This window comes from Pristis pectinata, chromosome 1 (assembly GCF_009764475.1).
Source record: "Pristis pectinata isolate sPriPec2 chromosome 1, sPriPec2.1.pri, whole genome shotgun sequence".
Taxonomy (NCBI): Eukaryota; Metazoa; Chordata; class Chondrichthyes; order Rhinopristiformes; family Pristidae; genus Pristis; species Pristis pectinata.
Window position 1 is genome coordinate 128,871,633 of NC_067405.1, and position 27,558 is coordinate 128,899,190.

General features: G+C 36.9%; 2 protein-coding genes across 6 annotated transcripts in view; one reads left to right on the plus strand and one right to left on the minus strand.

Moving 5' to 3' along the window:
• Nucleotides 1-24,492, plus strand: part of LOC127568597 (protein unc-79 homolog) — a 145,894-nt gene extending 121,402 nt beyond the window's left edge. For 3 of the 4 annotated variants that reach the window (XM_052012551.1, XM_052012559.1, XM_052012577.1), the window contains 8 exons: nt 3,171-3,248; nt 10,790-10,879; nt 13,629-13,804; nt 14,085-14,268; nt 17,394-17,591; nt 18,063-18,140; nt 21,403-21,444; nt 21,563-24,492. In XM_052012551.1, the coding sequence (XP_051868511.1) occupies nt 3,171-3,248; nt 10,790-10,879; nt 13,629-13,804; nt 14,085-14,268; nt 17,394-17,591; nt 18,063-18,140; nt 21,403-21,444; nt 21,563-21,763 (1,047 nt within the window). In that variant the 3' untranslated portion in view covers nt 21,764-24,492. The remainder of the gene's footprint in view (nt 1-3,170; nt 3,249-10,789; nt 10,880-13,628; nt 13,805-14,084; nt 14,269-17,393; nt 17,592-18,062; nt 18,141-21,402; nt 21,445-21,562) is intronic. The other variant, XM_052012567.1, reaches the window with a different exon arrangement.
• prima1 (proline rich membrane anchor 1) overlaps nt 18,729-27,558 on the minus strand; it is a 113,867-nt gene continuing 105,037 nt past the window's right edge. Inside the window, exons 4-5 of one of the 2 annotated variants that reach the window (XR_007956042.1) lie at nt 20,535-20,625; nt 18,729-19,567 (exon numbers count right to left, since the gene is read on the minus strand). Coding sequence is in view for 1 of the 2 variants with exons in the window: in XM_052012599.1 (XP_051868559.1) it covers nt 19,534-19,567 (34 nt within the window). In the remaining variant the exon portion in view is untranslated. The remainder of the gene's footprint in view (nt 19,568-20,534; nt 20,626-27,558) is intronic. The other variant, XM_052012599.1, reaches the window with a different exon arrangement.

A 27,558-nucleotide genomic window follows, 5' to 3' on the forward strand; every position in this document is an offset into this window, starting at 1 on the left:
AGGGTGCAAAAATGATTTATAAAGATTTTGTCATGACTGAAAAATTGTAGCTATGGGGGATGATTGGATAAGCAAGGATTATTTTCTTTGGGACAGTAGAGGACAAAGGGAAATTTAACTGAGGTGTGGAAAGATATGAGGAACTGTCATAGAATAAGGATCTTTATCCCTTAACAGGGGGGTCAAAAATCAGGGGGTATAGATTGAAAGGATTAGTGGAGAGAAGAGCAAATATTTTTTCACCCGGTACAGGCAGAAACCCTCGTCATATTTAAAGAGTATTTGGCTGTGTCCTTGAAGAGTTATAACCTGCAGGATGGTAGAACCTACTGGTGGAATGTGGGATTTGGCTGGAGAACTCCTTTTTGACTAGAACATATTCAAAAGACTGAATAGTTTTTTTTGTCTCTTTTTTTAATGATTCTGTAATCACAAGTCCTTGTCTGGAAATTCATTTTGGTTGGTAGTGCAAAATTGCTCTTCAGTGGCAATAGCACAAAGTACTCTGAAATTCAATAACATTGAAGTCAATGGGACTAAATTTTGGAGATGGTGTACAAAGCACGGTTCCTACTACATGGTGCCTTCAGTGCTCCAAGTGGGGATTATTTCAAGGCTGAAAGGGACTGTCAGCATGGCTTTGTGCAGGGCAAGTCATGCCTTACTAACTTGATTGAGTTTTTTGATGAGGCGACGGGGGTGATTGATGAAGGTAGAGCTGTGGATGTTGTCTACATGGATTTTTAGTAAGGCATTTGACAAGGTCCCTCATGCGAGGCTCACCCAGAAGATTAAGATGCGTGGGATCCACGGTGAATTGGCCATTTGGACTCAGAACTGGCTTGCCCACAGAAGACAGAGGCTAGTGGTTGATGGGACTTATTCTAGCTGGAGGTCTGTGACTATTAGTGTTCCGCAGGGATCCGTACTGGGACCTCTACTGTTTGTGATGTATATAAATGACCTGGATGAAAATGTACATGGGTCGGTTAGTAAGTTTGCAGATGATATGAAGATTGGTGGTGTTGTGGATAGCGTCGAAGACTGGCAAAGGATACAGTGGGATGTTGTTCAGTTGCAGATATGGGTGGAGAAATGGCAGATGGAGTTCAACCCAGCCAAATGTGAAGTATTGTACCCAAAAGATCTGGGTGATTGTAGTGGGGACTTGCAGTGGCCTGAAAAGCTTGAGCATGTAGATATTAGAAAAGAGGTGGTGCTGAAACTTTTGGAAAGCATCAAGTTAAATAAGTCGCCGGGACCAGATGAGATGTACCCCAGGTTGCTGTGGGAGGCGAGGGAGGAGATTGCAGAACCTCTGACGATGATCTTTGTGTCGTCCATGGAGACGGGAGAGGTTCCAGAAGATTGGAGGGTTGCGGATGTTGTTCCCTTACTCAAGAAGGGGAGTAGGGGATAGTCCAGGAAATTATAGACCGGTGAGTCTTACCAAAATGTCTTCCTTGGTAAGTTGATGGAGAAGATCCTGAGAGGCAGGATTTATGAACATTTGGAGAGGTATAATATGATTAGGAATAGTAAGCATGGCTTTGTTAAGGGCAGGTCCTGCCTTTTGAGCCTGATTGAATTTTTTGAGGATGTGACTAAGCACATCGATGAAGGGAGAGCAGTAGATGTAGTGTATATGGATTTCAGCAAGGCATTTGATAAGGTACCCCACGCGAGGCTTATGGAGAAGGTGAGGAGACATGGGATCCAAGGGGACATTGCAGTGTGGATCCAGAACTGGCTGGCCCACAGAAGGCAAAGAGTGGTTGTTGAGGGGTCGTATTCTGAGTGGAGGTCAGTGACCAGTGGTGTACCTCAGGGATCTGTACTGGGACCCTTACTATTTGTGATTTTTATAAATGACCTGGATGAGGAAGTGGAGGGGTGGGTTAGTAAGTTTGTGGATGACACGAAGGTTGGGGGCGTTGTGGATAGTTTGGAGGGCTGTCAGAGGTTACAGAGGGATATAAATAGGATGCAGAGTTGGGCTGAGAAGTGGCAGATGCAGTTCAACCCAGATAAGTGTGAAGTGGTTCATTTTGGTAGGTCAAATATGTTGGCGGAATATAGTCTTAATGGTAGGACTCTTGGCAGTGTGGAGGATCAGAGGGATCTTGGAGTCTGAGTCCATAGGACGCTCAAAGTGGCAGTGCAGGTTGACTATGTGGTTAAGAAGGCATGTGGTGTATTGTCCTTCATCAATCGGGGAATTGAATTTAGGAGCCGGGAGGTATTGTTGCAGCTGTATAGGTCCCTGGTCAGACCGCACTTGGAGTACTGTGCTCAGTTCTGGTCGCCTCACTACAGGAAAGATGTGGAAGCCATAGAGAGGGTGCAGGGGAGATTTACAAGGATGCTGCCTGGGATGCAGAGCATGCCTTATGAAAGGAGGTTGAGGGAACTCTGCCTTTTCTCCTTGGAGAGACGGAGGATGAAGGGGGACCTGATAGAGGTGTATAAGATGATGAGAGGTATTGATCAGGTAGATAGTCAGAGGCTTTTCCCCAGGGCTGAATTGGTGGCCACAAGAGGACATAGGTTTAAGGTGCTGGGGAGTAGATATAGAGGAGATGTCAGGGGTAAGTTTTTTACTCAGAGAGTGGTGAGTGCTTGGAATGGGCTGCCGGAAATGGTGGTGGAGGCTGATACGATAGGGACTTTCAAGAGACTGTTAGCTCGGTATATGGAGCTGAATAAAATAGAGGGTTATGGGTAAGCCTAGTAATTTCTAGGGTAGGGACAGGTTCGGCACAGCTTTGTGGGCCAAAGGGCCTGAATTGTGCTGTAATTGTTCTATGTTCTATGTTCTATGTTCTATTGCACCTTGGGAGAGCAAATGTAAAGAGACAGTACACTGTTAATGGCAAGACCCTTAACAGTGTTGATGAGCAGAGGGATCTTGGGGTCCAAGTTCATAGCTCCCTGAAAGTGGCGACTAGAGCATGTCTTTCATGATTAGAGAAAAATGTTAAGTAATGTTGTTGAAATGGTTGAGCATGTTTTATGATTTACCTGTTTTGCAACAGAATGAGCAAGTGGAAACCTTGTGCAGAATTGATAAATGATTACTGTCATATGAAGGTTGCAGTTTTAGAATAATGAAAATGTACTAATAAATGATTTGAATTTGAAAATAAATGGATCTCTCTTGTCCTCACAAGTTTGTTTGTGCAGATGCTGGAACAAAAATAGCTGAATCAACAATTCTGCAGAAACACATGATTGCTTCTGTCCCTGGAGTAAGTACTATACCAAGACACAGTTCTTCATCAAAAACTTTAAGGATTCCTCTTCTGTTTTGTATCAGTTTAGACTTGCTGTTCATTATATTGCAGTTTACTACAATTCTGGATGAAAAGCTTACTTTTAATTATTCGTTCTTGGGATGTGTTTGTTTCTGTCAAGCCCTGCATTATATCCCACATCAAATTATACCTGAGAAAGGAAGGGTGAGCCACTGCTTTGAAAAGCTGCAGTTAAATAAGGAGTTCTAGGATTTGACTTGGAAAGGAGCAAGCAGACAATGGCACTCCCAAAAGCATGCAACCCTTGTTTTAGATGATTAATGGTGTGTTGTTGGGCAATGCTATTGAAGTTTTGGCGAAATGGTGCACACTGCAGTTACCATGCTTGGTGTGTTGGGAGTGAATGTTCTGCAGCCTCTAAAGGTTATTCCTATTGATGAACACAATGCATTTACCTTTATAGCATAATTAGCAATTTCATCAGTGTTTAATTATGAGTAAACACTGAAGGCATCGAAATGAGAGGGAGTAAAATCAATAATTTTGTGTTGATACAATTAACGTTGATCTGTGAGTGTTGCTTGTGATTAGCTGCCGTTGAAGAAAGAATCTCTGCAAAGGATGTCTGCCTCCTTTAATGCTGTTCCAATTCTTCTTGATTATTGCAAAAGGTTCGGACGGCAAATAGCATATTGGTCTTTTTTACGAGAGAGTTTGGATACAGGAGCAAAAAAGTATTGCAATTATATTCAGAGTTTAGAAGAATGAGAAGAGATCTTACTAAAAGAGTTTAACAGGCTAGATGCAGGGAGGTTGTTTCCTTTGATAGAGAAGTCCAGGACCAGGGAACACAGTTTGAGAATGAGATGAATTATTCACTCAGTGTGATGAACCTTTGGAATTGTCTATCCAAGTGGTCAAAACCGAGATCAATGCACTTCTAGACATTATGGGAATCGAGGCATGTGGGAGTGCTGGAAAATTCTGCGAAGCTGGAAGATCAGCCATGATCTTGATGAATCGTGGAACAGGCTTGAAGGGCCTACTTCTGCTCCTATTTCTTATGTTCTTATGCATCTACTTTCAGTGTCCAATGCAAAGTGTTGATGAAAGTATTCCTCTGAATCATTGTTGTTTTGTATGGCTCTAGTAATGAATCAAATAACTTTAATGCCCAAGTATAAGTGACTCTGAATAGCCTGGATTGTGAAAAGTGTGTCTTAAGTTTGGTCTCACTTTTTTTTTGCTGTTGTCATTGAAATACCATGTCCCAAAACTTGATTGGGTGGCGTGCATTTTTAAAATGCCACTTGTTTCAAATTGGATTCAAAATGAGGTCAGTTGTACAAAGTTGATTTAATTCAGCATTTCCATTTGGGGTCTTAAAATTCCACCTCTCTTAATTTCACACTCTGCAAAGCAGTAGGAGGGAGTCCCCTCCACTGACCTCAACTACCAGCTTCATTTCCCACAAACACTCCCAGCACTTGTCTGATTGAAAGGATCATAAACTTTCAGGTGACTTGCTGATTGATATGAACTGCTTACTGCCTCAGTTCTACAAGGGTTTGGTACTTTCAAGAGCTCTACTAAATTGCGAACATCTGCTAGGAGTGATTTGGCAGAACTGACTTAAAAGATTTTGCAAAAACCGTATTGAAGAGTGAGTGGTAATGATCTGTCAATTAAGAATATTTGTGAAACTTCTGGTTCCACTTTATTCAACATGACTTGAAGTGAAAATTGATGTCATAATAATTCACATCATCTGTCCTTAATTTTTCAATAAGCTGTGAAGCTTAAATCATTTTTAGATCTTTCATTATAAAGGTTTCATTTTTTTCATTAGGAAATGATCACAGGCCACAACAAAAGCAAAATGGTGTTCATTATCCATAAATTAAATTGAATGCAAAGAACTTTTTTTGGAGGAGGATGTCAGTTATAATCTGATATAGCAGAATACAGTTTGAGGCTACAGAAATAGTTGCTGATATAATCTCAATTTGGTGGAGTTGTGAGAAATGAATGCAAACAAATTCTTATTGCTTAGTTCATTTTCCATCAGGTTAGCAAATGATAATTGTTTACATGTAGAATTCAAGAAGGCGGAACCCCAGTGACCTCATTTTGTTTTGAAAGTACTCATGGAGAGGATAGGTAATTCATGTGGTATTGCTGCTTCTGTTTCAAGTGGAAGTTTTGGGATGACACATTCCATTTAGAGTATAGTTAAGCATACCCGAAAAGAGGTGCTACCCTGTTGAATCTGCAACACTGGACTCATGCATGTTGTACAACAGAAGCAGCATGCCATAGACATAACTAAGTGATTGCACAACCAATGGCCAGGTCAAAACTATGAAGTTCTTCCACATTTATTCATAAAATGATGGTGAACAATTAAACAGCTAATGAGTGGAGGAGGCTTCAAGGACGTCCCCATCCTCCGTGACGGCAGGGTCAAGCATCTGAATGGTAAACCATTTGCAACCATGTTCAACCAAAAGTCTGCATGAATAATTCATCTTCTGAAATTCCCACTGTCACAGAAGCCATTGAATTCAGTTCTAAACAGGCGAAGGAAAGAAAAGGCTGAGGGCACTGAATAGAGCAAAATCTGTGTGACTAAACAACAGTTAGACAGTAATATTGAAGACTGGAATTCCAAAACTAGCTGCGTCTCAAGCCACGCTGTTCCAGTGCAGGTACAACTCTGGCATCTACTTGACAATGTGAAAGATTTCTCAGGCATTTCCTGCTCATAAAAAGCAGGAAAAATGCACTCTGGCTAATTACCAGCCATTCAATCTATTAACAATTGTCAGCAAATTAACGGAAGGCGTTGTCAACAATGTTAACAAGCAGCACTTATTCTTTAATAACCTGCTCACTGCGACCCAGTTTGTGTTTCATCTGGACCACTCTGCTCCAGATGTCATCACAACCTTGGTCCAGACATGTCAGTTGAGAATGATTGCTCTTGACTACAAAGCAGTATCTGATCAAATGTGGCATCAAGGTGCCCTGATAAAGCTGAAGTCAGTGGCCATTGTGGAAAACAGTGCAATAGTTGGAGTCATATCCTACACAAAGTAAGAGGGTTCTGATTGATCCAGCCCCAGGGCATCATTGAGGAGTTCCTCAGGCTAATATCCTCGGCCCAAACCATTTTCATCTCCTTCATTAATGACCTTCCTTTCACCATGAGGTTCAATGCTGATTGCACAGTGTTCAGTCCCGTTTGCAAATCTGCTGTTTTCTTGCTCTTATTGCATGCAATTGTGGACTGCTTATTTGCAGTCCACAATTGCATGCAATAAGAGCAAGAAAACATTCCAGTATGGGCTGATTTGTAATATTCATATCACAAATGTGCCAGGCAATTTCTCTCACTAGGAATCTAATCATCAGCCAATAATATTCAATGACATTACCATCACTGAATCCATCACCATGAATACTCTGGGGTCATCATTGACCAGAAGCTTAACTGGCCAGCCATCTTGTTACTGTGGTAATTAGAGCAGGTAAACTTGTCTCCTGAAACTCCAAGCCTTTCTGCCAATTTGTAAGGCACAAGTCAGCAGCATAAAGAATATTCTCCACTTACCTAGATGAATGCAGCTCCGGTGGCTCCCAAGAAGCTGAATACCATTCAGGATAAGGCAGCCCAATTGGTATCCTATCTATCACCCTATTCGTTCATTACCTCCATTACTAGTGCATCATGGCTGTAGTGTGTGTCATTGTCAAAATGCACTTCAGTTCCTCAGCAAGTCTACTCTGGAAGCATCTCCCAAACCTGTATCCTCCACCACCAATAGGACAAAGGTAGAGATGGATGGGAAAACCATCTGCATGTTCCCCTCCAAGTGCACACTATCCTGACTAGGATCATTGCTGGGTCTCAGTCCTGGAACTCAACCACATTGTGGTAGTACTTTCATCAGAAAGACTGCAGTTGTCAAAGACAGTGATTCAATGTCACTTTGGTGATGGGAAACAAATGCTGGTCTTGCAGGTGGCAGCTTATCATAATGAATAGATGAATCCTTTGTTCCTCATGTAGCTGTGGAAGTACGTGGGGTTTATCACAGCACCTTGATGCCACATTTGATCAGATACTGCTTTGTAGTCAAGAACAATCATTCTCAGCTGACATACCATGGAAGCGCCTGAGTTCCTGTGATGCTGCTTCACTTGCAGAATTCTAAGAAATTGCCTACATCTGTTCAATGTTGTTGAAGGTTTTAGAATGGAGTGGGATGTCCTCAGGCAGTAGCAAGTTCAAACAGAAAAAGAGCTTTTATTTGTGCCCTTACAAACATGTAACAGTGTATTCTGATAATGAACTGAAAGTTATGATGAATATTCTTGAAGATCTCCAATCCTTTTTATAGTTTTGTCAGTCTTTTTGTAAGAAAAATTTGTAAGGGATTTGTAATGGGCTAATGACCTGAGAGAATGGAAAAGAATTATATCCTCCAACTTTCCAGTGTTGATCATCATTTTGCAACTGAAAGCGTAACTCTTCACAGATGTTTGGTAGAGTAACAGTGGAGTAAAAACAAGCTGCAAGAGGAATTCAGCAGGTTGAGCAGCATCTATGGAGGCAAAGCTTTACAGCTTTCTAGACTCAACAGTTTTAGGTCGAGACATTGCATCAGGACCTGAAGGGCCTGGTGGCCTATTCTTGCTCCTGTTTTCTTGTGTTCTTGAATATTTAAATTGAACAACTTTGATTTGATTTGATTTATATTTATGTACATGCCATTAATTTTGATTTACGGCACAATAATATCAATTTATTTTTCTGAATTTTTATCAGGAACTGCATATCCTGTTGCAAATATAGTCAAGTAATTGAGTTCTCAATTAATTATTTCTATTTTATGCATTACTTTTCTTGACATAAGATTCTCACATTTGGATATTTTCCAATTTGTGACTTGTGATTCAGTAAACAATATTGGAATGACGAGCACCGCATATACTTTTTTGTTCAATCAGAGCTTCAATTCTACTGAAAAATACAGCAAATGCTGTAGTATCTTAAAAAATACTGTAAATACACAGCAGGCCTGACTGCAATATAAAAAGTGAGACAGAGTTTAATATGAGTTCAACAATCTTTCATCAGAACTAGGAATAGTTCTCTTACAATGCAGAAAAAGGGGTAAGTGGAGAAGAAAACAAACAAGAGTTTCTGTGGTTAGATGGAAGGTTGGGGAAATCAAGTGTCAGATATGGTGCTAGGGGCATAAAAAGGGAGTGAAACTACTGGAGTGGATGCTGGAGATCTGAAATGAAAATGCCAGAAATATTGATTATCTGTAATTATTGAAAGCAATGTTGAGTCTAGAAAGCTGTAAAGACCCCAGTTTGAAAATAACTTGCTGCAAATTTTGTCAATGTCTTGGAGAGAAGTGAATAGACAACAGGGTTACTATGAATATTGTGATAAAATGTTTTTAATGGATCTTGTACTTCATTCTGAAGATTGTTCATGTTCAGCACATACTCTAAGCCAATTAGGTTTGTTTCTACATGTTGCAAGACTTTAACTGTATGAAAGAAGAGCTTGAGCAGATTATCAAATCATCATCAAAAATCTCACCCTGTTGTAGATTCAAACATAATTGTAGTAGGTTGTAATTCTGCATGTATTATCACCTTTATTCATTTTAAATTTCAAAGAAAATGTATTTTGCACAATTAATGAACAGTATGTTTTACTGTATTAAATACTGTATTGGCAAATTATTATTGAAAACTTTTTGTAATTTCTAATTCATTAATGGAAAGGGCAATTAGTATTTTAAAACAAGTTCAGTAACTGTTTACTTTGTGTTTAAAAACTGCATATAAAAGTGTGTTTCTTAACTCCAATCATTGACATTTATTTGAAACACCTCTGCAGAGCTTCTTAGAGTGACTCTCCTGCTGAATATATTAAACTGTCAGCTGCTGTGCAGTGACCTTGGTGTTGGTTGTACAGAAAGTTATTGTAAATTGCTCCCACACATAAATTCAAGGATGCTGATGTGGCCTTGTAGTACTGTAGTGAAGGAGCAGAAAGACAAATATTACAAATACAACATACCTTTCAGGATATGTCATAGCAATTCACAGCAGATTAGGCACAGTTGCTGTTTATAATTTAAGGAAACATGATGCCAATTTGTACACTGCAAGGTTGCATAAACAATTAGGACTCAACGTAATATTGCATTTTAGTAATATGGATTTTGGATATACTTTGGCCAAGACACACTGGAAATCCATCTATTGCTCTTTGAGTGATGACATAGTATTACAGTCACCTTAAAGAAAAGACAAGAACTCAGTTTAACATGCCTGAAAAATGGTACTTCAAATAATGTAGTACTTGCCAATACAGTGAGAAAATGTTAGGCTATTATATTCTAGATTAGGGCTTTAATCCACAACCTTCTAACTCAGATAATAGAATGCCATCATTGAGATCACAAAATTGATATCGCAGATGCCTTGGCAGAGCTAAAATGTATTTTCATTGCCGGCAAATATCTCGCCTATTAAGTTGGAAAGTTGTTTTGAGTACTAAAAAGTGTTTTAAACATATATATAAAGGGCAGAATTGTGCTCAAATGGCCCATGCCCCTCTGCTTTTCCTGTGGCCACACTTAATATTTGCCACTCTTTGATTACATCTGCCATAGCTGTACTACATAGCAAAGTGCACCAGAAGTGTAAGCAGGGCCTCAGGTAATGATCCTGAGGCCCTGCCTCCACAACACTCAAAATGTCTTTTGACAGATGGCAGTTGACAAAAATCTTTGATCTGTTTTTAAATGTTTGAGGTAATCGGAGACATTTATAAACAGTTCAAATAAATGTAAATACTTCAAAAATAAAATTATTAAAAACAACATATATATATACTTAAAATAGTGAGAATATACTAGAAATTGATTAGAAGCAATAGATAGAGTGAAATGAAGAAAAATATGCTACTCACCCACCTGTAACTGTTTTAATCAAGGTCAGTGACTGCATTCAAATATATGTGGCCAAGCTCCTTTCACCAGCCACCCCTGGTGTAAAGCTGAGTTCAGAATATTTGTGCCCCTTTCCTTCCTTGTTGAGTTCAGTGTTGGTACAGAACACCAGATGTGGCAGCTTCCAACCCTCACCTGAGCTCTGACTTTAAGGTTGTAATGTGGAGGTGTGGAAGTCAGAGACAAGCTGATTCATGAGGTGGATGTCCCCAGTGTACTCTACAGAACTCTGACCAGATAACATTTTTGCCCATTGTCATTGTTCTTTTATAAACTATATCTTCTCTATTGTGTCCGGCAAATAATTTACCTTTGCAGTTGTTTGATTTGAATTAGATCTTAATTTATCTCACTGCAAATTAAATTAATAATTCTTAAAACTTCACCTTGAATGCTAAGTAATTAGTTCCTTACAGAGTTCCACATAAACATCTGTTTTACTACATCTAAAGCCACGTGATCTTTACTGATGTTGTTCTATTTTTCTTGCAGTACACAACTGCTGCAATGGAATGCATGCGGCAGTACATAGGTGAATTGCTGGACTTTATAGCTGATATGCACACACTGACCAAACTAAAGGTATGTAATCTCTAAAGCTTATGTTTAAATCCATATTTTTAATGTTCTGTGTACAAGTATTTGGTATGAGGAAATATGAAACTGAAGAAAATGAACAGAAATTATTTTGTGCAGTACAACATTTTAATGCACTGTGTGATCATTTTTAACCAGTAAATTGGAATGTACATGCAGGCTAAAATACATTATATCACAACTTCCATGCATGTGACACTCTTCCATGCAGAGGCTGTTGGCCACAGAGCAGGGATATCAGTCAGTGTGCAACACACAATTCATGCCAATGTTGTAATATTATACTAGTACACTTGTGTGCTTAACAAATGGTATAGCCCTTGAAGGCTGAAGCAGGCTTTCCTCCAGTATAAGTTAGCAAACCTGTCCTTCCTTGAGCTGCTGACAAGGATTCCATTAGTGCCACAAGTTCTGGAATTGCTATGAACGTCTTGGTGGTATATCTAAGGCCCTTTTTATTTTACTGGGACTGTGGTGGAGGAAGTTGGAAGTTCTGATCCATGATACCCATACCCACTTCTGATGGCACAACCATCAGTGGACATTGGTGCAAGCTCCCATCTGCAATGAAGAAGCTCCTCCAATTCAGGCCCACTGCTTGAAGTGGCAGTTCTCAGCTTTAAGAGCTGCTGCCATGATGGAGATCACATTCTAAAGAGTTTGTTTTCTATGCAACTTTTAAAGACCTGTCCTTCATTATGCTTATCATGCACAATGCAATTCAGAAAATCACTCCCCAGCAGCCTTATCTGCCACTAACATCAGCCACCTCTGTAGTCCAACTTCATTGCATGTTTTAAAGGATGGATCAGTTGTTTCTCATTAAATCAGTAGCAATTATGGTCTGAAATAATTAAAAACCTAAAAAAAATTGAATGGATTGAAGAGGCTAGGTAGAAGCAGATTGCTTCCAGTAATTGAAAAATCAAAAATTACGGCAATGGATGAAGGGGTAAACATGCAAGATTTTAAATACTAGGCAAAAGTAACTTCTTTAGACAGTGCTCTAATGCTGTCAAATTAATCTTTAGTACTATTGGTTGAGGTTGAAATTAGATAAATGAATTAAGAAAAAGGGAATAGGAACATTTGCTTGTGTGAAGGGTAAATGGCAAAATGGACTCTTTTGTCTAGTGCCTGTTTTTCATGTTTTAATTTCTTTGTATGATTATGCACAATTTAATTTTTAAAAATGTGATCTTTAGTGGAGAATATTATGTTACTTCATGACTGGCCTTTATTTAAATTACTTTCTGATAGATGTCCTTTGGGATCAGCTCTGCAAAGTTCACAGTTGGAGATTTTGTTTTGTATTTGCTATCCCATTTTAAACTAGAAAAAGCTTTACTTTCACTGACCATTCTAAAGAAAAGAAGTGACATGTCTTCAGTACTTTTATACATAAAGTGTTAAATTTAGATCAGGGTGAGGGAGGTTTGGATGTGTGTGGGTTGGCAGGTTTAAGAAATGAATTGTTTGACTGGAAGAGAGAAACCTACCTTATCTCTTGACGATGACATCAATATATTCAAACTTGGGCATTACAACAGCATTGTGGGCATACCCACAGCTCAAGGACTGTAGCAGTTCAAGAAGGCAGCTTACTACTGTTATGTACCAGCAGCAATAGAAACACAACGAGCAATGTTTAAATATTAGAATCTATTTATTGATAACTACTTGTAATAAGAAGAAAAATAAAAATGTTAGATATCAGACCTTGATCAAAATAAACCGAAGTGTGTGTGTGGCAAGTTCCCAAACCCCGTCTAGGAACAGTTCTCAAAGTTCAGTTCAGTAAGTCATGAAGCAAAACGATGAGCAAAGGCTTCTGAAAACCACGTTAGAATGTAGAGAGAAGGAGTTTACGAATTCCACAAGTTCCACGATGGAACCAATCGACGTCCCCAATCACCGAAGATCTCCGTTGCTTTGTTCCGAAGTATCTGCCACACCGAGGGCACTCGATACATGGCCTTCCACAGATATACCTGCTTCCTGATACAGGATAGCGACAAAGTGGACTCCACAGATTTCTCCAAAAAATCCATGTATGGATTGCAAAGTGACAGTCACAACGATTGTGCTTCACTCATAGATGCAGAGGCTGGCAGTCAGTGCTACCAACTCTCTCTCTCTCTCTCTCTCTCTCTCTCTCTCTCTCTCTCTCTCTCTCTCCCCCCCCCCCTCTCTCTCCCTCTCTCTCTCTCTCGCTCTCTCTCTCTCCCCCCCCCTCTCTCTCTCTCTCTCTCTCTCTGTGGCTGGGTTCGGGAATCAGCTCACAGGTATCTCTCTTCAGTTGCCAGCACTTCAATAAATCAGCTTTTAGACTCCTGCAGCATTCCAGTTATATCGGTCATAGAAGCTCTCCGCTCCCACTCTCACGAGTCAGACAAAGCCACACACACACAACCGTTCAGGTGCCTTAAAGGGACACTCACCAAGTAGCAACCTGGTTTCGTAACACCACCACCTTCTCAAGGGCAATTTGGGATGGCAATTAAGTGTTGGCTTGGCCTGCGAAGCCAACATTCCTTGAATGAATATATATATTTTAAAAATTACAATGTAAGCCACAAAACCATAATCAGGCTTAAGGAATAAATGAATTTTGGCGGATTCACAACCAACTATGCTTTCACCACACACCATTCATCAGTCTAGAAGCAATGAGAATGGTAGCTATGTTTAAATATTTGTAATCTGGTGTAATTTAATAACTTCTCCTTTGCAGAGTCACATGAAAACTTGTTCTCAACCTTTGCATGAAGATACATTTGGTGGCCATCTTAAAGTAGGATTAGCACAGATAGCAGCAATGGAGATTACCAAAGGAAATCATCGTGATAATAAAGCTGTTGTTCGCTATTTGCCATGGTTGTATCATCCTCCCTCTGCAATGCAACAAGGGTAACATGGTGAACTCCAAAAGTGTTGTTGAATAAATGTATACTTTATCTCTAGAAATCAAAGCTATATTTATTTTTATATTTAAAATAAAATTTATTCAAACTATTTTGATTACGATTATATTTCTATTAACTGGACAGTTAATACACTTAAGGAAGCAAGTGATAAAAGTCTAGAAAGTGTTGTGTGAATTTAATACTAAATGCATATCAGTCTGTGTAAATGTCTAATTGTGCAATTGTGATTAATTTTTTTCTTTTTTTTCCTCCAATTGTTATAGTCCAAAAGAATTTATTGAGTGTGTTTCCCATGTTCGTCTTTTGTCATGGCTGCTACTGGGGTCTCTTAGCCATAGTGTTGTGTGTTCAGGATCCACTTCATGCATGCCTATTCCTTTGGATGCTGGTTCACATGTTGCAGATCATCTTATAGTTATCTTGCTTGGATTTCCTGAGCAATCCAAGGTAATGTGAACATTTCACAAATTACAGTCTGAACCCTAAGTACTTAGAAAATGCAGTTCAGTGGTTTTAAAATTGCAAGCTCTGCACTGTCTGACAACGTAAAACTGAATGCTTTTAATTTCCATGTTCTTCTTGTACCCCGGAGAAATAATGCAAACCACTAACTAAAAGACTATATGATATTTATTCAGAATTTCTGACAATCCTATGTCAACTATATGGTAAGCTGTTAAGAGAACCTGTGGAAATTATCTTCCCAAGTATCTACAGCAAATCCTTCCATTGTATCTGGAACCTAATTATCTATGATGTTGCTGTTCCATTATGGCTAAGTTCTAAGGTTCTGGAATATGCCACTCATGCCATGTGTGTATATGTGTGACCATGTATACACATATACTATATAACATTTCACAAAATGATTTTATTCAAATGTCAGTTCATTTCATGTCCCCATTGGCTCTGGAATAATTATTGTCTGATATTAAATTATTGGTATCAGTCCATCTATTTATCTAAAAATCATTTATAATTGGTTATATAATAATTCTGTAGCCTGTAAATACCACAGTAAGTTTATCTTCAATAGTGTAAAGGCGCTCACTGCAATTCTATATCTTATTGTTAGTTTCAATTGTCATACCTAGTCTTCCATTGGAACTTTGTCTGACCATTTTAGAATCTTTCTGGATTACATCTCCATTGGATGGTACATGTAAAATGTGAGAGCAATTTTGGTGTTTTACTGGACAAGAGGTGATGATGAAAGTTAACCCAAAGGACTGTTTCAGTATATTTTGTAAGGCAGTAGACTATACAAAGAAGGAACATGTGGAAAATTGAGCATTGGGCAAAGTAAAGTCCATATGAGAAGGGTTTAGGGGGCTTCCGTGTTTAGGGATTTGAAAGCTGATAATAGATTGGATGCGAGGGTACAACCAAAAATAAGGCTTGGTTGTTCTGCAACCCACAAAAATGGAGATGCTGAAAACCTAAAATAAGAATGTGAAATGATGGAAGCACTCAGCAGGTCAGACGACATTGATGGAAAGAGAAACAGAGTTTAATGTTTTGGGTTTGAGGCCCTTCATCAGAACAAATGTTAACTCTGTTTCTCTCTCCACAGATGCTGCCTGACATGCTGAGTGTTCCCAGCATTTTCTGCTTTAATTGGTAGTTCTGCATTTAGCCACAAGTGGCAGCATAGTGGTTAGAAGAGTCAACAATTATTCATTTGTTTTCTTAGTCTTTAATATTTTAGCTCAAGTATTTGTCAAGAGCTGGAACAGAGGATGAGGCAAGAAGGTGTCAAAGGCATGCATTTGAAAAATGAATGTTTGTTTTTGTGTGCTAAAATGTGAAGCCTGGGCTGATTGTGGATTTCTGCTGTGATCCGTTATTAAAACATTCCATCAATAGCCAATGTATACTACCTACATTTTAACCTTTTATATATAGCTTGCTGGAGTATTCTAATTCAGCTTGATTTTTGTTCACTAGGAATTTCTTATGAAAGATACCTATTTAAAACTAAGAAAGTGAATTACCATCATGTTGGCTCAGAAATGTATCAATCTACTTCACAAAGAATAAATTGTTTGAAGAATAGCAACTGTTATGTAGACAGGCATGTTGGCCATTTACAAAACATCAGGTTCCTGGAAATAGCAGTGAAATAAGTGACCACTAATTCCCAATTTTGGCAATATTAATTGTGGGGTTATTGTGGATTAGTGTTATGGAAAAAGATTTTTTTGATAAGTGGCATGAAGTCTTTAATGAGTAGATAGCTTTGCTATTAACAATGGACATATCAACTTCTCTGATTAGTCCTTTTTATTTTACTAAACAGATTAATCATTCAGAAAATTTCTGTCCTTAAACCACTTAAGATTTTAATTTAATTTATTGTATAAAATCAGGTAATTTAAAATACATGCCTACTACTGTCATGATAACAGGACTTTAATCTCCGGAAGTGGTCCGTTTTGGTTATAGTTCTTGGTTATAGATATCATCTCACTTGATTGTAGTTTTTCTTTGAATGAAGTGAGGAAAACATATGAATTCCTTTCTGATAAATGTTGCTAAATAGAAGTTAGAAAATAGAATAAATAAGGACTGTTTCCAATTGCTTAAGGGTAGTAATCAGCAGGAATATATTTAAGGTGATTGGTCAAAGGTAACACAAGGAAAAATTTCTTTGAAGCAACTGGTGGTTAGAATTGACCAAAAAATTGACTCGACAGGTTAGGCAGCATTTGTGGAAAGGGGAATAGAGTTAGTGTTTCATGTCAAAGACCCTTCATCAGAATAATTCAAGCCTTTGCCCATTCATTGAAAAATTATCAAGCCAAAGAGTCAGTTATGATTTTCTGTCTATAGGTCATAACCACTAAGTATTTACAACTTCTGTTTTTTATTTCTGATTTCCAGCACCAATGCTGTTTTGATTTGTTACAAGTGCTCCCAAACTAACTTTTCAAACATTTTTTGGTCAAGCAACTGGTGGTTAGAATTTGTAATGCCTTGTTTGATAGGGTGGAGGACAAATATTCACTTCTATAAGTAAATGGGATAAATACTTGAAGGAAAAAAATTCTGAAATGGGGTGCTGGAAACAACTGGATTGTTCCTTAATATATTTACAGGGTGGATTGGCCACTTTCAGTAGTGTATTTTTATCTGATTCTGCGATTCAATGCACATCCTCCTATATCATACATTATCCATAGCACTAACCTCAAGATAAATATATTGACAAGCAAAAGCACTGAGATGAAATACCTCTCTTTGACTCCTTGATGCAGACACCTTTTGAGCAACTATAAAATGGTTCTAGATTCAGATAATTCCTCATATTTTTGTGTCAATGTTGAAGTGTATATTGCAGTGAGTTTCTAATCTCATAGAGTCAGTTATTCTTTCTAATGCTGCAATTTTTCCATCAGTCTTTTGTGTTTGTGTAATTGTTTATAATTGCAGAATGCAGCAAATGCACAGAATTATATTAACTATATTTGATTTCTATGCACTGCACAAATGTGGTATTTAAAATAATAGTCCGCTTGATGATGTCAAAATGTAGCTATCACAAATCAATGAATTTGCTTTCTGTTTTACAGACATCGGTATTGCACATGTGTTCTCTCTTCCATGCATTTATATTTGCGCAGCTTTGGACAGTCTACTGTGAACAAGCAGCTTCCACTCCACCTCCACAGAACCAGAATGAATATGTCTCTACAGCCATTCTAACTGCCCTTGAATTCTGGAGTCGTGTGACACCTAGTATTTTACAACTGATGGTCCATAATAAAGTAGTGAGTGGCAATTAGACTATTTTCACCAATGTTTGATTCAATATTTATTGGAATATGACTAAAACTAAATGATCTAAGTTGAACCAAATAAATTGAGTAAAAACAGAAAGTACTGGAAGTATTCAGCAATTGTGAAAAGTGAAACAAGAGTTAATAATTGAAGAATAAGAACAGAAAATGCTGGAAATACTCGGCAGGTTAGGCAGCATTTGTGGAAAGGGGAATAGAGTTAGTGTTTCATGTCAAAGACCCTTCATCAGAATAATTCAAGCCTTTGCCCAATCATTGAAAAATTATCAAGCCAAAGAGTCAGTTATGATTTTCTGTCTATAGGTCATAACTGCTAAGTATTTACAACTTCTGTTTTTTATTTCTGATTTCCAGCATCAATGCTGTTTTGATTTGTTACAAGTGCTCCCAAACTAACTTTTCAAACATTTGTTGGTCAAGCCCTTTTTTTTTCTGTTACAGATGGTAGAAATGGTTTGCTTGCATGTTATCAACTTGATGGAAGCTCTACAGGAATGTAATTCAGCCATCTTTGTGAAGGTGATGATATTTCTGTTTTACCAACTATTATATATAATGGCTTTTATGCAGAAATTTCATAATATCCATGCCAAGTAGTTGGCACTCACTTCCCTTTTTAGGAAAGACAAAATAAATGCATTCACACAGTTCTAATGGAATCTGTTACATTAGAATGCACCTATTAAAGTTATCCTGATATTGAAAACAGAAGCAAAGATTTTTTTGATGTCTCTGAATCTCATGGTACTAATAAAATGTTGTAATTGGAACAATTATAAGTCTAGTTCAATATAATCATTTCCATGCTTGAGGGAACATACAATTCATAGTCAATATAAACGTGAAAAATTAACATTACCGATGTATTATTAAAAAATGAACATGAATTTTTTACTTAAAATGTAATTATTTTAATAATTTACTGTAATTGTTGAAATATTGAATATTGCAAATATTGTATAAAATACTGAAAAATTGCAGTTTATACCACAGAATATATTGTAGATGTAGTTCTTATAATTTTAACAAAGTATTGGAAAGCATCCATTATTCCTTTACAGTTGAATGGAATACAGTATTATTCATATTATGGGTGGAGTTGTGTTGTTCACCTGCTAGCATCTCTTTAGTATACAGGTCAGCTTGGTCCCAAATTCCACAAAGCATCACAATATCAAAGTTAGGAGCCTGCTGAAGGACAGACAACTGTGCATTTGATCTTCTACTCTGCTGCTGGACTCAGAACTGAATCCAGGGACAGAGCACAAATGTCCTGAGCTGATGGAGTTGATGCACTTCAAATCTGGCCCCTCAACTTTGCACATTAGAGTGACCCATTTGTTTGAATGGAATCACTGACTTTGATTGAAAAGGTAAATGTTATTGCCCTTTATTTTAATTAGTTTCAAGCACTTAAAGCAGTTCAAAAGCCATTGAAAGCAGTAAACTGTCAAAAGTCATCCGTCAATTGAAGTCAGGGCCTTGAGATCCTCCATTTGAGGCTGAGTCACTGCTCAAGGACTCCACCCCACCTCAATGATCATTGGGTCAGTGGATTTGGAAAACAAAAGTGGATCCATGGGAATTGTACAGGGAATGAGCATGATCTCGCTCAGTGTAATTTCAGTTAATGACATAATTATATATGTTATGTTGGTTGATACACTTCTAATTCATTGTGATGTTGACTAATGTGATATTATGTACTGAATTTTTTTTGTTATGTTTGGAGTTTGCTAACTGGTAATGTTTCATTTTAGAAATATTCATGATTAGATAACATTCAAGCAGCCTCACAAATTGGTAAATTGGTAACTGAATTGACAGCACCAGATAATCTTGATCCATAATGTAGTCAGTGCAGAATAAATATGCTGTTGTTCATAAATTAGACATCCTTCTGGCTTTTGCATCATTGGAGTTCAATCTGACGAAGTGGTCCAACCCTGGTAGAAAAGAGTTTAAAAATTACATTGCAATCCTGAGTACACATTAACTTTCTCATGGTTTAGTTTTGGTAAGATAATTATTGTACCATTTTGCTACAAAACAATGAGCAGTTAGTTCGAAGCTAATTTGGAAGGACATGTATTGTGCAAAGATATCACAATTGATGAACTGTTCCTATAGATTACAAAATTATATGTAACCCTTTGGAAGTTGCACATTTAAGAGAGAAAGATGTGTAGAAAAGGTTAGCCTAATATCAATTGTTGAGAAATTGCTGGTGATCATAACAAAGCATGTAATGACAGATTACCTTGCATCTTCAGCTTACTGGAGAGGGTAAATGTGGATATGTAGAGTAGTGCCCGATATTTTTTGTGTGAAATCTGACTGAAGTAGTTGAAAGGAGAATATGTGTCTGTTATTTACATTGACTTTCAGAAAGTATTTGCTAAAGTCCCTGAAGAGACGTTTATTTAAAAACTGAACCTCATGTAATTGAGTAGAAATTATTGACTTGATTAGAAGGTTGGCTGACTAGAAGATGTAAAAATTACTGTTGGTCACATGTGCAAAAGGCATGGTAAAGTAGTAGTTTCATGTTGCACTCCACTTCAAAAATTAAGTACCTTTCTTACTGCAATTACATAGAGCCCAGGTAGGACTGCACCAAGAATATTGTGTGTAGGTCTGATCTCCCTATCTAAGGAGTGAATTTTACTTGGGGTTGAGGGAATGCAGTGAAGGTTCAGCAGGTTGATTCCTGGGAGAATTGTCTTGTGAGATTAGAGGCAATCTCCTTAAATGTAAAAATAAATTCTTATGAGGATTGACAGGGTAAATGCAGGGAAGATGATTTATCTGGATGTGGTGTCTAGATCCGGGAGTCTCATAGTAAGAGTTTTAGACAGTCTCATAGTAAGAATTTAGCCATTCAGGACTGAGATGAGAAACAAAAATTCTTACCCAGAGGATAATGAGTATTTGGAATTATCCACCAAAGAGGGATGTAGAAGTTCAGTCAATGAGCATATCCAAGAGAGAGATCAATAGATTTCTGAACATTAAGGGAATCAGTGGATACATGGTTAGTGTAAGAATGTGACACAAACATCGAAGGTCAGCCATAATCTTATTGAACAGTGGAGCAGGCACAAGAGGGTGAATAGCATGTTCCTGCTTCTATTCCTGATTGTTCTTGTCAATTTCATTGGAACCAATTGAAGTTAATGCAGCCAAATCCCAGAACATACAGCCACTACTAAATATATTGATTTAGTGCTTCTAATAATTTCTTCCTTTCTGGATTAAGGGTATTATTACAAGAGACTCCACAGGTTATGATTATACTAAAGGGAGCTGATAGGGTAGATAGAGAAGTTGCTGGTTTGGAAATGTAGAATTAAGGTCCATAATATAAAAATTAGATCTGGTCCTCTAGAGTAAAGTTAAATATCATTTCTCACATGCAGAGAACAGTGAAAAGTTAGAACTGTCTTCCACAGATGACATTTGATTTTGGACTATTTGTTAATTTTAAAATTGTTAACTAACTGCTATCACACTTTTCAGATCTTCATTAAGAAATCAATGTAAATTGCACTTAAGAATCTACAGGAGTCTTATGAAGTTTGTCATTGATTGCAGTTAATTATATTTCAAGTTTTCCTGGGCGCTCATGAATATAAATAATAATGTGTGTAATTAAACAATATCATTATTGGAATAATGTGGCAGTGAATATGGGAGGAAACTGACCTGCAATAAAAAAAATTGGTTTGATATTTTAGCTTCTGGAGTAAGCACAATTTATAACTCTTCCTCTTTTAAACAGCTTATACCCATGTGGTTACCGATGATTCAATCAAATTTGAAGGTGAGTATCATTGCTTCTCTCCAAAAGTTATCATATGGCTTCATGTTGTTTTCACCTTTTAATAATTATAACAGTGACTAATTCACTTCTAATTTTCCACATGGTCTGTGATCAACAGCATCTGTCAGCAGGTCTGCAACTACGCCTTCAGTCAATCCAGAACAATGTCAACCATCACATTTTGCAGTCATTCCAGGGGACTGGGCAAATGAGCACAAGCTCATCAGTACTCCGTAAGTGGTTGCAGTGTGCTCAGTTCAAAATGGCTCAGGTGGAAATACAGTCATCAGAAGCTGCATCTCAATTTTATCCTCTTTAAGGTTTCTTCCTTATTTTACCTACATTGGACTTGAAACAGTAGCACCTCTTGTTCACTCCTTTTATGCTGCTAAAACATCAGATGCATGTCACCAATGAAATAGCCTTGGTAGATTAACCATTTTTTTGCTTTACAAATATGGAGAAGATTAACTTAAAAGCAAGAAAACTGTACAAATATTAAAGTGAAATTTTTTATTATGTGACTATTTTGTAATTTGATAATATAATACTGTTTCAATCTTACAAATCAAGTGTGCTGCATGCTATTAATGTGGGATGGCATATTAATTTACAAAAACAAAGATGTATTTTACATGTCTTAACATTTCATCAGTTTCTTTAATTACTCACATACTGTACATCAGCATCCAAGGTATACCTTTCCATAACAATTTTGCAGATGAAGATTTAACTATGATTGTGTTATGTATCCTTCCTGAAATCTCAAACCTTCTCTGTTCTTTGCCGGTATCTATCAACACTGTACTGTAAGATTTCCTACTGAATGGAATGTCAGATCTAATATTGTGTCCTGCCGCTAGAGTCTTCGATTAGAATGAGTACAGCTCCACTGGAAAATATGCTGTACTATTTTTTGTATTGACATTTGCTGGAACTGTACCCTTGACTGTTCATGTGCAAAAAAAAGCCTAATTAGTGTTCTAATTCTGTCTCTGGGAATGTGCTAACTACTGAAAAACTATGAAGAATCTACTTTGCAATAATACTGAAAGAAAATTACTAGTTTGACTGCTGGTATTCTATCAGGCTGCTTATGTAAATAATATCTTTAAATCAATGTTAACATAGAAATGCGAAAATAGAAAATAAATTAATCTTTTTAGTACATATATAGTTGTACATAGTTTCCTGTAAGCTATCATTCAGATTATAAAATTAGAAAGTAAAATTAAATTTTGTGTGAATAAGAATCTGTAGAAGATGAAGACACATTTTTGTAAGGCATAATGAATAGTCTGATACAAATTATTACTATTCTTTTTTAATACCTCCATTTATTTCACTTTCTGACCTAGCAGTGTTTGTAACCATTCTCCTTTTTGTGTCTGTTCCAGCAATGAAATTGGAGTTGGAACCGAACTTATTCAATTCTGTACTATGTTAAATGAACTGACTTTGTTATAAAATAAAAGAGGTGAAATGTCAGTTCTTCCCTGTAGTTTGGAACTGGCAACATTTATGTTTTATGGAAGGTAGTTTTTTTTTACCACAAGGTGCCATTTGTCTTAAACCCATGAATGTGGATTTGTTAACGTGCATTATTGATATTTAAGTATCAGTATGAGTGCTTTACTGCATTAATACTGAAAGCATTATTATCAGTTGTAGTTATGACTATAAGATGCACAAAATAAATAAATTTATGCAGCATTATCCCATTTCAATCAGTAAGCCTTCACATTAATATTACATTCATTCAAAAGAGATTAATTAGTTAATTGAAGGTTTCTTTTTTTGGTATAAATATTCCAAATATTACCAACTCAAGTTAAATATTGTGACAAAATTAATTTAACTACAATGTTAAACCACAAATCTTTTAAATTTACATTAAGTCCATTGTGTAAATTATGTAGGATGAAGTCACACTGACCAAAAAGTCCCCGGGGACCATCATTGGGTTGTGAGGCATTAATGACTCTAGTTGTGTGGCAATGCAGATATAACCTTTGGCTTCAGTGCCCCAAGAATAAACAGAGAAACATTTTTTTACAGGCTCTTTGTTCCTGGTCACTTTAGATTATAAGAAAAAAAATTAAACACCTTGATAATAAGGCCTTTTAAAAAAAAATTTAAACTGAAAGCAGTAATAACAACAGAATAATGCATTGTTTTTGTTATAGTGCTCCCATGCCTTGAAAAATTATCTGTTGGGGCTTTACACTGTGAGTTCATTACTGATACTATTGCACTTGTTTCATAGTATACACATTTTTACAGATTGATGTTAGAAATCCAGCATTGTTAACAACACTTTTTAGTCCTGGACTCACGTAAAATGACCTTTTAGCCTACACTTCATAATAATTTTCTTTTTCTATGCTCTACAAAGAGTAGTATAGAAATTGAATATCGCAGTTTGAAATAGACTGAAATGCTGTTCAGCAGTATTCCTGTGATCCATCTATAGAAGCTCCTATTTTATCTGCTACAGTACTTAAAGCATAATATCATTATATTTTTTCCAAAAATATTTGTTGTGCAATTATCAATGAAGAAGTTCTCAAAAGTGTGCACAATGCACCAGGAAGTGGTTCATGCTAGTGTATTGATAAATGCTTTTCTAAACACATATTTTTAATTACATAATCAAAGTTACAAACTTATTGTCCCTTTAAAGTGATTAAATTGTAAGATTTCAAGACAAATGTCCTATTCCCTGCACTAAAAAAACTAAGATATGCCTTTTCTAGTGCAAATTTGTGATTTGCTTTGAATGCTTCTGTGAGAGCAATTCCATTGTGGTGGTAAACTTGCAGGTCACTAACAAGGATTCAGTGCACAGAAAAAGATCCTAACAATTATGACTGCCATTGTAAAATGTTATTTGCTGCATAGAAAACCAACTGAAAGGTAAATTTCCAATGATTGTGTTAAACAAATAATGCATTGAAATTGTAACAAATTGTGTGTTGAATTCATTTAATTTGTTTTGCTTGTGCAACTCAATTTTTCTCCCCTTCCTTTTTAATTAATAAAATACACTTTACCTCAGAAAAATTTGTGTATTTTGTCCTCTTATTTTTCAAAATTATTAGAAATAAGACTGCTGGGAACAAAATATTAAGAATTCAAGAAAAATCTTACATTAATATGAATGACTGATGTATCCTGGAAATGTGCACTGCACATATTCATCTGAATGTCATAGTTCAGCTCAAATATTATGTCTAAGCTCTTGCATTTACAACATTAACATGTAGATCACTGCATAAATGCAATCATGTTGTTGTGAATTATTTTAATGCTTTTGTAAATTGAAATACAAGTTACTGAGGAAAAGTAATGGCAACTAAAGATTGTTTCCCCAGAAAATATTGAAGCTATACATGGGAATCCGGTGGCCAGATTGCAGGTCCTAAGGATAAGTTTCTCTATAGCCGTATTTAATATCGAAAATAAATATCAGCTATGTGAATAACAGTGACCCTGTAATCAGATTTCAATGAAACACCCACTGAATTTCAGAATCAGGTTTATTATCACTGACTTATATGACGTGAAATTTGTTGTTTATCGGCAGCAGTACAGTGCAAAGACATAAAAATGACTATAAATTACAAAATAAATAAATAGTGCAAAAAAAAAGGAATCAGGTAGTGTTCATGGATCGTTCAGAAATCTGATGGCAGAGGGGAAGAAACAGTTCCTAAATCATTAAGTATGTGTCATCAGGCTCCTGATGGTAATATGAGAAGAGAGCATGTCCCGTATGGTGAGGGTCCTTAGTGACGGATATCACCTTCTTGAGGCACTGCCTCTTGAAGTCCTCATTGGGGAGGGTCGTACCCATGATGGAGCTGGCTGAGTCTACAAATCTCTGCAGCTTCTTACAATCCTGTGCATTGTAGCCTCCATACCAGGCAGTGATGCAACCAATCAGAATGCTCTCCACCATACATCTATAGAAATTTGCACACCAAATCTCCTCAAACTCCTAACAAAGTAGAGCCGATGCTGTGCCTTCTTCATGAATTTAATATACAATAACGCGTTATAAGATGGTGTTGTAATCCACAGTGGTATTATTGAGTTATTTGATATGTTTGTGCATGAATTACCATATGGAAAGTTCTATTTCAACTGAACAGCATAATGAAAGAGTCATGAAAAAAGCTTGACTTTCTTTAAGAAAGTTAATGTAAATTTGAAATTATAGTGCCTACATAAGTTACTTCTGCCCTGTATTAGATACCATTTGATCTATAACAAAAAAGAAGGGGTAGGAAACTGTGATGGGGAAAAATAGAGTGTTTATGCTGATAATGAGTTTACTGTTCTTCCTCCTTTGTGAGTATCTTGCAGAATGCATATAAAATACTGGATCTTTCTGCATATATTTGAATAATCTATACAAGTGAGCAAAAGATAATGTCAGTTTAATGGGAGAACTTTTTCCATCAGTCACCTGAACTAATCGAGCATTTGTGTGTTCTAATCCGGTATGGAAATTGGGTTCCATTGAATTCCATAGAACTGAATTTCAGATGTGAAATACAAAATGCTGTTGCTTTAAGTGCAAACAACTGAAGATGAGTTTCTTTTGAGTTTGCGTTCTATCACTGTGGGTTGCAGTGAATTATAGTTTTTTTAAAATATTTGACATAAATGGATTTTCTCATGTACTGTTTGAGGAAAATTGGGCATTACATTGCTATTTAGTTTCTTGTAACTTTGAAATAAAAACATGTACTTTACAAAATCAAAGACAAACATAACATTGAAGGGAGGTTGATCTGGAAAGCCATTTTTCTTTCTTTTGACAATTCTATGTTGCCAGTTGATGCTGGCAAGGACGAAAACAAATTGGTGATACAGGACATAGGTTCCATTTAATGTTGCAATTTTTAGTTTTTGCTTACTATTAATATTCACAATTCTTTTCTACAATTTTGTCCCCCAAAATCTGGATGATTTTTTTTTCCCTGCTGAATTCATACTTAATAAATGTGGATAGTAATTGTATTGTTCTGATGAAAAGGCATCAACCTGAAATATTAACTCTGTTACTCTTTCCACGGTTGCTGTCTGACCTGCTGAGTATCTCTAGAATTTTCAGTTCTTATACTGTAGCTGTATAGATTACCTTGTCTCAGAATTTATACACATGCATATCTAAATCTAAATGCCATGTTTTGTTGTGTGAAGACAACAGATTTAAAACCATAAATTGATTACATTACAGTGTGATCAGAACAGAAATTGAAATATAATTTGACCTTATTGACCTCCTCAAAAGTACCACAAGAGATTAATACACTATTGACAATCTTTAAATGAATTATGCTCCAGGTAATATCGGGAAACTGAGGGGAAAGTATGAGCTATTTCAGTGCACATGACTTGATATCAAATTCTAAAACTTCAGGTAAATAGCTCAGAACAGGCCAATTCTACTACAGGCCATCCATCTGTCACATTGGCTCAGTTTTTCTGTCTTCATTAGTATACACTGACCCCTTAAACATTTCCTACAAGTTCTGCATTTCACAGCTGTTAGTTTCCTTTGTTTGTATTCTCTCCCCCTAACTGTCCTTATTTCCAGCATTTTCTATTTTTATTTAACAAGCTAAAGTGGACTGATTATTCGTTTCTTGAACCAACGATGTTGTCTTCCTCTGCGATCATGTCTTGTTCTAGTGCCACACTTGAAACTGTGGAAAAAGTGCATGTAGGCCTTTGCCTGGAGTATGCACATGACAAAAAGCACCTTTAATAGGGATAAGTGACAGCAGAGCCTAGACTGTTCAGAATCCCAATGATTTGCAGCAAAGTGTTCTGTTTATCATTCCTGACAAGAACGTGATGGAGGGTTATAAAAGTGTTGACAGTGATGTGGAAGATGAGATTATGATCAGAAGTGGTTCCACTTCTTTTCCATTGACCTGCTTCATCTTCAGTTGTATTATCCCATGTAATAAAAATGAGATGCTGGAAACTCTCAGCAGGCCACTTAACATCCTTGGAAAGTGAAACAGAGTTAATGTTTCAGCTCGGAGACCCTTCGAAGAATTCTGATTAATGGAGTGATGATGAGGGGCCCTTGACCTG